Raw genomic sequence first — 11,792 nt, forward strand, 5'->3', positions numbered from 1 at the left:
CAAGCAGCCGCCGCAGCCTGTATTTGTCTGTTTTCTTTCGCAAGAGCAACGCTACCAAACTTTTGCCTGATTGGAGGGGAGCGATGGTGGGAGAAAGCGCACACAACCACACATCAGCAGCAACAATCTCGCATATAAACAAACCATAAAGCATAGCCAATGCTCAGCGACAGTCGATAAACTGTGGATCGGAAGCCACGCGGTTTATGGAACTCAAATTAAAGCGACACGCACGTGGTGGGCCGTATCATTTGAAATCATTCAAATATGGGTGCCTAGCTGCTATGATCCCGCTTTACATTCATGCCTTTGGAGGTAAATAAACAAAATTTGCCACGGCTGAAATAGTATTCCTATTTGATAGCTTTTTCTTTAATAATCGAATCTAAAAAAAACACAAAATTCAATCAGCTCATTCTTAAAAACTGCCCAGCAACGAGAGAGAAACAACCAAAGAGAGATTGTAATGTAAGACATGACTTAACGGTTTAGCAACCAGCATGCCGCGCATTTTCGGCAATTATATCCATTCTTTTGTATTGCTAAGGCACCGTTACTTATTTTCTACTTGCTTGTCGTCACTGGCACGCATGAATTCACGTATGTGGGCGTGTGTGCTTTTATTCTGCATGCAAATGAGGTTGCCGCGTGTGACGTGGCTTCGTTAGAAAATACTCAGGTCGAGCAAATTTTGTTCTCCAACTTTTTTAAATTAAATTATTGTTATTTGTTATTTTGATTATAATTTGTGGCTCATTGGCATTCGTTTGCTGCTCGCTGCTGAAATATGTTCCCTCATTGGCGACATTTTAATTAAATATGACAGGCAACATAACAACTTTCATCTATGTCGGATAGCAAAATAAAACACAGCCGAAGTCAATATTCTCGAAGGGACTGCCACGAAAGCGTGCGAAAAATTGTTGCTAGTACTCTTAAATTTTTACCATCTAATCAAGTTTGACCCGGACTGATCAAAAGTGCAAACTGGATCAATTTACTCAAACGAAACATTTATTTTTTGTAACACTTTTCCTAATTCTCAAACATATAAACTGACAACCTCAAATAATTTTTTTTTTTTGAGTTCCTGCAGTGCCACGGTCATCAAGCAATAAAAGAACTAACCGGTCACTATTTCAAAAAAGGATCCAAGCGAATTCATTATAAGCGTGACCCACATTTATACATATATATGCAGACATATACTTGTAATATTTATATATATTTCTAAGCTCACATTGTATTTTACTCCAACACTTGTCACCTTTTGCCAATGGATTTACGTGCTGTACGAACCAAGCACAGCCTTGGAGTAACACTTGACTTTCCGTCCCGGCTGGTATTAACACCCTCCCTCCTGAAAATATGCCTTGCTGCTTAGCCAGAAAGCTCTTTCAATGATGACAGGCTTTAGCGGTTTTGCTCGCCAAAGTCTCTGCATAGGCTCTGGAGCTCCAGCATTTTTGTTTTATAGTCACTCCACCTGTTTTGCAGAGTAAAATACTTTACTTTAGTTAACGGTTTATAACGCCGTAAACTAATCGAGAGATGATCAGCACAACGGAACCGATTTCCAAATATTCAACCGCGACCCGATCGTCCGTTTGCATTTAAATCTAACACTGTTAACTATCAACCATTGAAAGTAATTTCATGCCTCTTATTCGCAAATCGTGAGATTATATAAAATTCGATTGCAACCGAACTCCGTCTTCCTTTACTTATTGTATTTGTTAGCTTTTTTCTATCGTTTCATTTTGACGCAAAGACGATATTTTATGAATAATGGATTTCTTTAGACTCGTGTATGTTGGCATGCCTTCCGCTTATTTATATTATATGTATATTCATATTTATATACGCATTCTTATATTGTATATATAGTACAAGGTGAATTCCAAAGTAAACAGGATTTAAAAAAAAACAGAACAAATGGTTTATTCGACAAAATCAATTTATTTTATTCAAAATAGTCTCCGTTTGCTTCAATACAGCTTTTTGCACGGTCCAAAAGCAAGTCGAACGGGTGATTTAGCTTTTTGGCCGATATATAGATGGCACCACCAAGGGGCGCTAGATTCCTGTTTTCTTTGGAACATACCTCGTAGTAAGCAAGCGTCTAATATGGGAGGGTAAGCGAGGGTAATTGGAGTCACATATGTATGTGGCACTGATTTTTTTTTTTTTTTGCGTTGTGCTCTGCTGCTGCAGGGATTACAAGCAAACATTGTTTGACGGATAATGATTTACGACGAAGCAGCGTTTAATCGCCGATAAACAAAGCGGAAACTGGTTTGCGATGGTTATAAAGGAAACAGGTGGCAGAAGCTTAGTTTTAGTACTTCTTATTTCTTCTTCTTCTTCTTTTCATGTTGAGTTTTTTTTTTTGTGTTTACGTACGTGTCGTTTAACCAACACATTCGAAAAATTTCTCTACCAAAAAGTTACAAAAACTTCAAATAGAGTGTGATGCCTTGAAATTGAGGAGTTAATTTCCATAAAGAGCATATGAGCAGATTTGTATTCAGCGGAAATTTCTCATGCTGGTGCCCGTTGTTAACACGTGAGGAATTTAAACACACTTGGCACTTTTAAATCCTCTATAGCCTCCTCTATGGCTTAGCCCTTTGACCAACGAACACAGAGGATGTGACTGCTAAAAGCTAAACAGCTCATAAATTCAAGGAAACCACTGCAAGAGACTCACATGATTTGCATAGTACACAAAGCAAACAATGCTTGTTTGAATCCAAAGCGCAGCAAAGGATAAGGTTACGCGTTTTCCACCGACCTAAGCCTAGGTCAGCTGGCTGGGTAGCAGAACGTTGTTTTCACAATGCCTGTTCTGTGTTGGTTTCCGCCTCTTCGTTGATTGCCAGCATCGCTAACTTTCCCTTCACCTAGAATTGTTATCCGGCTAAAAGTGTTGCATGGGTCTTCAGTAAACCGTTATATCATAGATCTAAACGTTTGCGCGTTTCAATTGAACAGAGAAACATTGTTAAGGTGGTCTTTGTATTGTTTCTGCTTTTTGCAACGGCGGCGAACTTCCTTGTGATAACCCCTTCAACTCAAGTTCAAGCTAAGTCCGCGCTACCGCTTACTTTACCATAAAACGAATTTTAAACAAGGGAACAGGCGGAGAAGTCGGAGTATACGCAAATTATGACTTCCTGCTACGTCCACGCAGCAAGCCAAATGAGGTGAATTGCAGTGACATTTATCCAACGGACCAACTTTTAATTACGTCCTCCATACCGCAAGCCTTGTAACATCAAATAATTACGCTTTGTAATGGGCAGGCGCAAAACTGTTGGATGGGCAAATTCGCGAAAACTTTCAAAACTTATTATATTAATAACGGCGATTACGTAATTATTTAATTAAGTGATTTGCTATAATTTCAACAATAGACAGCCCCCGGATTACAAGCATACACAAGTTATGAATATAAAACGCATACTTTCCATACAAAATATAATCAGATTAAACGCGAGCATTAAGTTGACAAGTTTCAATTTGAACATCACGGGAAATTTCTTTACCATCACTGTACGACCGTGTACCAGCTGCTACTAAATGAACTTCAGATTTCTTTCGCGTACTTTTCCCCTGCGCGATTATTACTTCTATGTGCCGAAATTGTGTCTCGGTGCGCTGGGCTTTTGGCCGCTGGACACAAGTGCGCCAGATGCATCCAATGTGTGGGCTTGGGTGAATCTCATAATTTTGACCATTGGCGTCTTTACCGAGATCCATGCGGGCTGCGCGGTGCTGAAGACCGACCTGGAGCTCGCTTTGGACACACTCTGTCCGGCCGGTACTTCGGCAGTGACATTACTCAAAATGGTTTTGATCTATTATTACCGCAAGGATTTGGCATGGGTGCTAAAGCGGATGCGTGACTTGGTCTATGAACGCGACGGTGAGCTCTTAGCGCTGTGTCAAGTATTTTGCATGTGTGATTTTCAGCTTGGCATTTGAATTTTTCTTTTTTACGCGCTCATCTTTGCTCTCAAATTCTGTAGTGTCAATAAATACCGTTAAGAAGCATATTGTACGCGCGCATGCCGTTATGGCAGCACGTCTCAATTTCATACCGTTTGTTATGGGCTTCATTACGTGCACCTCGTACAATCTCAAGCCGTTGCTAATGACTCTGATACTCTATATGCAAGGACAAGAGCCTATGTGGAAGCTGCCATTCAATATGACGTGAGTGTGAGGGAGTCAGTGAGTGTCTGCGCGTTTGTCACATGGCATACGAAGCCTGCGGGAAGCGTTTAGCCATGCGTGTATGTGCGCGGCTGCAACAAGCAGCTACTAACTTGAGTATCTGCGTTTTTTCATTACAGCATGCCGTCATTTCTACTGCACGCGCCCTACTTTCCGCTTACCTACATATTCACCGCTTACACGGGCTACATTACGATCTTCATGTACGGCGGCTGCGATGCATTTTACTTCGAATTCTGTTCGAATACAGCGGCCCTACTCGAACTGTTGCAGAACGATTTGAAGTCTATCATCAACTTTGGTGAGTAATTGCAACGAAGTAATTTTGGAAACATGTAGAGACTTGAAGTAAATAAAAATGGGCAAAGCTCTTGAAGAAAGTAAAAACTGTGATGTCAGCAGCAGTGGCAATATCTCACTTTTTCAGACCAACTCAGCTTAACAACAGAGGAGTCCACCGTGCTGGAGTGGCGTTTGGTGCAATTCATAAAGCGCCACAATGATATTATCGAGTTGACGCGCTTCTTCTGCAAACGTTACACTGTCATCACATTGGCGCACTTCGTCTCTGCTGGCCTGGTGATTGGAGCAAGCATATTTGACCTTATGACGGTATGTCAGGGCATTTAAGTCTGCTATAGCACACGTTGACCAACTCAGGTCAACTGTTACGCAGACTAAGCGCTTAATAGCGCGTTGAGAAAAGCAACAGACACACTCTTACACATTTGGTTGCTCTGCTCTTCGCTCCACTAAGTGCAAGGGTTAAGCCTTTTTACTTATTTTCCAGTTTACCGGCTTCGGCATTGTCATCTACATTGGCTATACCATCGCCGTTTTGGGTCAGCTTTTCATTTACTGCTATGGCGGCAGCATGGTGGCGGAGAGCGTAAATATTCTAGCAATAATAATATAACTACTCACACATCTTCAATTTGTCAACGTATTTTTTAATATTTTTTTTATTATAAATATAAAAAAATAAGTTGAAGTTTTATTAGAAATACGAAAAGACTATTTCGAGTACCCAATATAATATATTTTTTGTTTATTTATTTTTTTTGTTTTCATATAACTTCCCTTTGTAGAGCGTTCAATTGGCCACCGTGGCGTTCGGCTGTGATTGGCATGCCTGCAATCCCCGACTGCGTCGCTATGTGCTGATGATAATTATACGCTCGCAGCGTGCCATCAGCATGTCTGTGCCATTCTTTGCGCCCTCGCTAATCACATTCACATCGGTAAATTGTGCACTATGAAAGTTAAGAGCTCACAGCAATTTTTTGTCATTGGATTTTGTCTACTCCACAGATACTACAGACATCCGGTTCGATTATTGCTTTGGCCTCCTCTTTCAAATGAATGATAAAACAAAAGCTGTGGAAAATAATGAGCTTAATCGCTTGTCAATAACTTTCAGCGATAACGGCATCGCATTAAATTTAATTATTGCACTGCAGTAGCTCAACTGGACTAAATGTTACTTATACGCCACGCTGCTTTTTCAGCTCTTTTTTTTATTAGTAATTGCAATCAACCTGTGATATTTAGCAGACACAGATTAAATATTATTTGGATTTGATTGTTGTTACTAACCGTTAGTCAGTGGTATATTGAAAGCAAAAACACTTTGCTCTTAAAAAATTAAAAACAAATAAAATGGCTGTAAGTAGTATGTTAAATAAATGTTGTAGCACATAATTAAAGTTCATTCGAGTAAATATGAATTTATTGTGATTTTATTATTGCGATTTTTTCATTTAACTCATGCGATTGAATGACAATAAAAAAATTATTATACAAAGCCATGCAGATCTCTTTAAGCGCCGTTTTTCACACACTTTTTGCATGCCAGTAACGGCTTTGAATGAGTTAATCACTGCAGTTTATTATTGGAAATTACTTTCAATTACAATTTTTATAAAAATTTTTAGCAACCTTGGCCGTTCTAGACAAGAGTTGCCTAACTTTCCTTTCTTGACACACCTAAACAGGTGTTGCAGCAGATACGTCAAGCTGTCGGGCGAATGGATGGGTTAATTAATAAGCAGCTTCCTAAAGAGTTAAACAGCAAAGCAGTAAAGATGTAACTTCAAAGGTGTTAGTGAGCTGCATTTAAAATTGCTTCAAAACTAAACGTTGCTCGCAAGTACTTGATTATGAACTAAATGTCTCTCTCCTAACGAGCAAGTTAATGCAAAAGCATTCATTTTTGGGGAAAACAAATTTAAATATTTGATATATGAGGACTCCAATTTACTTGCAAGTTTGTATGTTGTGCAATTTAGTGTTTGCAGAACAGTTTGTTTACGCATCCGCCTCGGGATTACAGCCTACAGTGGCAAGGTATATATGTGGCACTTAATATGTTTAAATTGTAGGCGAAATTATATTTTCATGGGATCGCTCTTAATTCCGAGAATATTTTTAATAAACAGACTGGCTTATCTATAAGCATTAATGTAATTACAGACTGAAATGTCAAGTTAAATAAATCAACTACAACAATTATGCGAGCTTTCGCAATAAGTTTACAACAACAAATATATTAAACTTCCATGCAAACTTTTGCTTGACTGGGTTTTCGTGCACTTCGTGTTGAAATTCATGTCGCTGGTGAGGTGCGTACATACATGCGTTTTTGTGTGTGGGTGTGTTTTGGTGTAAATAAGCGTAGGCGCGTATGGGTTGATAACGTTCATTTGTGGCGCGTGCGGGAGCAATTTGAATGAACGGATTCTCAGGTGGCGGCGCATAGTTAATGCAAGAGTAATTGCCTTAATGTAAAAGAAGCTGAGTATGAAGCGAATAGAAATTGAATTTAAAGTGGTAGCGGAAATTTCTATTTCAAAATACACATTTGACAGTAAAATTATTTGTTGTGACAGTAAATATGTGTACATCTCAAAATTTAAACCTTTTTATGTTCACAGTGGCCGCACGTTTGAGCTTCTGTGAGCCGCTACTTGGTTGTTACTATTCATTATTTATTTTTTTCTTTTTTTTCATTATTATTATTATTATTTTTTTTTTTAAGCTTTCGACAGTAAATTACATTTCAACTGATTATAATCTAGATGGAATATGTTGGCATTTTACGAGGCATATTTATAAGTTCATTGGTACGTCATGTATTTCCCACGTACGCCTTAAAGTGAGTGCTTCATAATTTAAAAAACAAAAGCAGTACCAAAACAGCACAAGATTTGCTCTGTGCGGAAAAGGCCACCACTACTAAATCAGATGCAAGATTAAACAGCAAGTTGCACAAGCTCGCCGCCTTGATGTCTCTTAAATCGCTGGCGTTTGTTGTGTGTATGTAGCAACTTTTATATTTATTTTTATTTCTGTTTCACCTTCTTATGTTTCGTTGCAATGTATAGAAACGACTTGTTTCTCCTGTCATTAAAGTGTCATTAAAATGTAAATGGGGAAAGTTAATATATATTCTGTATATCTTCAGCAAAAATAATCGAAAGTTAAATGAAACACTAACAATATCCTTAACAGCATCCTTAAGCTTCGCAAGAAATAACGCCGGTCCTTCAAATATAAAACCTTCAAAGTGTAGAATCTTCTCCTAAAGATATGTAGATACGATAGCTTCCCATTACTTCCGCATTGTGCCACGCCTTCAAAGTAGAATCCATAAATCCATTTTATTTAAAAAATCATGTATATGTATAAGTCCAACAGCATTTCCAAAATCAATAAAAAGTTCCGCCATATGCATGGTTTTTATTTAACAATGTAAAATGCTAAAGGTTAAGTATTTGATGGTGATGTAATTTGAAAATGATTTGTTGAACACTCAAAACTGTACTCAGTTCAACGTGAAAACAAATTTATTTAATCAAACTACGCAGATCCGATTGCTTGCCTAAGACCGCACGTCACTCACCAGGACAATCGCTTACCCGACTTTATGCCGCTGCCCAATTATTTCATGCATTTCATGCATGGCAAATATGCCATTATTCAACACCGCGTGGCCCCCCTCGACCAACAACACGTCACCGCCACGGCGCCCTCTTCCGCAGCCATCCACCACTGCAAGCCAACGCAAATTTGCACTTTGCTTATGTTGCGCAAAGTGGCGTTTGTTTTTGCTCTTGGTTATTGGTTGGTTGCATACACCGCACTTGCCGCTGCAACAACAGCGCTGTACGCTCATTTTTGCAGCATAATTACCATTTTGTTGGAGCGCATATATTCGCTGCACATGCTTTAAACTCACTTAAATTGTAAGCGACGCGTTTTCATTTTTGTTGGTTTCTCGTTTTTACGACCTGTCAACGTTAAATTTGTTAGTCTTGTTTGCTTTTTATTGTAGCGAAATGTTGTTTACCACAGAGGTGGCGCTAAGGCAGTGAGCAACCAACAAATGGAGGAGAAGGGTGTGGCTGTGAGTTGTGCTTGTAATTATTATGGCAGCTCGAAAACACTCGTCGGCCAGATATGTTAATTCACAGCAAGAGTTACTCATACGCCATGGCACGCGGGCACTATTTGTGTGCTTAATGCGCAGGAATTACACAAATTTGTATGCGTTGACGACAAAGTAAAGCAATTATAGAGTCGGGGAACTTAAATAAACATGCAAAATATGTATTTATGTATTTACGTTCAACTTTTATATTGAATAATTCGCTATTTTGCTGGTAACTAACTAAAATTCGCTTATTTAAACGTTTAATGTTGATGTGAAAATTGTAGTAGTCGAATATAAGCCAATTGAAACACAGCATCTGACCCATTATAGGTGAGATAAGACATTTGAAGCCCATTACCCGGTTTTGTGTCCAAACATAAAATGTATAAAAATGAAACAGCCAAATATTAGCTATGCCCTCGATTCTTAGATTAGACATAAAAGACACCCTTTGCAAGAAATTTAAAATGGTTGGATTTGTAACTATCTTACGTCACTAGCGGTGATTCCGCTTATACCTATACTTTAAGAGCACTTTGCTTTTATGACATGCATCTGAAAATATTTACAACCCTAAGGTCAGTCTTGGCACGTTTGTCGCATTTATACCCAAAATTACCACCGATTCGCCTTTAAACACCTTAACATCGACTTGAAAAGTCTAAGCAACCTCATATTTATCACAACTTTATTGCTTCAAATTGCACACAGTTTACCAGCTCGTATATATCAATCAACAACACGCCACCGCACAGCAGCAGCAGCAGTCGAAAAGCCACAGTAGCCGCTTCAGCACCTAATTTATCAATCGTAGCACAAACCGGCATGCCCATTCACTACACAGAGAACCTACACATACACAATATGTAGCAAAGTTTTCAAGTGTTGCAGCACAACAGTATGCGGGTGACAGCCTATGGGCGTTTCGCTCCAGCTACCTACTGTCTTAATTCCGAACACCTCTAAACATTAGTAGAGTGTCTGTTCAGCGGATTTACCGTCCACACGCACACAATGTCTACAAAAATAACACAAATGCCACATGAAACCATAAAGTCGCAGCAGCGCAGGACGAGTGGTAAATAGGGTGCAAATAAAATCGCTTCGGCACAGAAGGCAGCTGAAGATAAGGAGTCGTGTGACAACCGCTCATACACACACTCACCCGTACAGAAGTGTAAACATGGCAGACGGTTGCTAGTTTGTTGGCATAGTTCTGCCTGAGACATGAATATAAATGCAATTTATCACAAAATTTGTAACGGTAGTAAAGTACCCAACAATGACCATGTAGTTTATACTCCATTATGTTGCTGGAGTGCGGATAAATCCAATTTCATGCCTTGTTTTATGACAGCTCAAGCTTAATTTCGTTTAACGCTGGACAATGTTACATGCTGGAGATGGTGATGTGCAGCAAGCGAGGGCGTACTAAAGGATGGCAATTGCTCGGCAGACATTTATGACTACGATTAATATGCTTATGTAATACCGTTCAATTACTAAAACAAAAACTTGGATATACATGTCATGTAAAATTAACTGCGCAAACAGCTGGAAGCAGTAGCATTTCATTTGCTTTACAACATCACTACGAACTTAAATTTACGAACTAAGTTAATTTTTTCTGCATTGTCTGCAGTCTTTTCTAATTATTTTAGCTCTCGTTGTTGTTGTGTGCTGCTGCTGCTAAAAATGTCTTGCCGGCAAGATGTGGCAACTCCGCGTTGCGACTTTTGCGTTCTTTCGCATACCTAATGGTCGCAAACAGCCAGCGGCCAATTGCCAAACGGAAAAACATCGAAAGAAAACAAAAAAAGACATCATAGTTGAAAAAGTTACGCTGCGCTCGTACGCTTGGGGCACCAGTGCAGCATTGTCAACCACAAATGCAAAGTTGTTGTAGTGACAGAAACCTCATTTTACCAACGCTGCGTCTTAACTAGCTACTTGTTGGCATAGAGCATTCAAAAGGAAGGCGGTTCGTTGGACAATTCACAAAAGAAGCGCGATTTTATTTATAGCAATTGCCCTTCACACAAAAGTCTGCTGTTTTTAACCAATAATTGAAAATGCCAAGCGAAAATATTTTAGGGAAGAAATTAAACACTTTTTGCCGCATTAATTTTCATTTCCTTCCCGGTTTCTAGCCGCTTAACCGCTGTGACACACTTAGCCCTCAACACAACATTAAATGTTTATTTATAAGAAAGCACCACTAAATAACTGCTATGCATACCATGTGTCGCATGCCACAGGCATTGTTGCAAACAAATATTTGTTTTGACATAACTTTAACTCACTTTGTGTCGCTAACAAAATGAACAACAAATAGATATACAAGCGCCCCTTCCCACACCGGAATCAAATTCAAAATAGAACAACAAAATTAGCAATAAAGTCTACCATTGCCACACGCCCGCATACAGCATGCCACTTGTAATGCAAAACTTGTACGCGTCATTGCATAAATTTTAATTAAAGAACGGAAATAAAGAATGGAAGGTATCGACAGCCGCCAATGATAGGCGTTCTATGCCTGTTTTTCTGTCAACAGGCTCTTCACTACAGCCGCCTGCTCGGCTCTTACAGGCACAACGGCCAGTGTCGGGAGGGTAGCCAGGGGCGCATCCACGGGGAAGGGGTTGAGGAGAGTTACCCCCCAAAACTTGGAAGTTATACATTGTTTCCGTCATAAGTGAGACTCCGCGAGGAAAAGGACTTTGAGTTCCGAGTACAAAATTATATAGTTAAATCCCCTACCCCCCCCCCCTTTAAAATTCTACTCTGGACCGCCCCTGAGGGTAGCCCCATCCTCTATGGAAATGCTGTGTGTCACAGCTGTCGCTATGGGGTTGTCATGTTGTTGTTGACTCATAACTTGTGTCATCTCTTTTTACTGGCAACTCTATGCAACAGACTGTAACAGACTTTTACGTGTCGTTGGATATGTCAGAAGCTGTTATAGTGTGATTTCAACGTAAACGCAACGAACGAGCGGTGGGAGTGTCGGAAGCGGGAAACAACTATACATGCTCCTTGAAATAATCTTAGAGACTGCGAAATTGCGCAATTAGATAGCGGCAAGGCATATTATAAATTCTTTACGCCTGATTTTACA

At 39.5% G+C, this 11,792-nt stretch overlaps 1 protein-coding gene across 1 annotated transcript; it reads left to right on the forward strand.

The window, feature by feature from the left end:
• The first annotated feature begins 3,582 nt into the window (after nucleotides 1–3,582).
• LOC108970701 (odorant receptor 10a) lies at nucleotides 3,583–5,601 on the forward strand. Its single transcript, XM_018936224.1, has 8 exons — nucleotides 3,583–3,928; nucleotides 4,032–4,218; nucleotides 4,359–4,540; nucleotides 4,608–4,619; nucleotides 4,667–4,851; nucleotides 5,030–5,128; nucleotides 5,328–5,480; nucleotides 5,551–5,601. Exons 1-8 carry the CDS (start codon nucleotides 3,583–3,585, stop codon nucleotides 5,599–5,601), a joined length of 1,215 nt encoding a protein of 404 aa, XP_018791769.1.
• Nucleotides 5,602–11,792: the final 6,191 nt, after the last annotated feature.

This window comes from Bactrocera latifrons, unplaced genomic scaffold (genome assembly GCF_001853355.1).
Source record: "Bactrocera latifrons isolate USDA-ARS-PBARC rearing strain unplaced genomic scaffold, ASM185335v1 scaffold_31, whole genome shotgun sequence".
NCBI lineage: Eukaryota > Metazoa > Arthropoda > Insecta > Diptera > Tephritidae > Bactrocera > Bactrocera latifrons.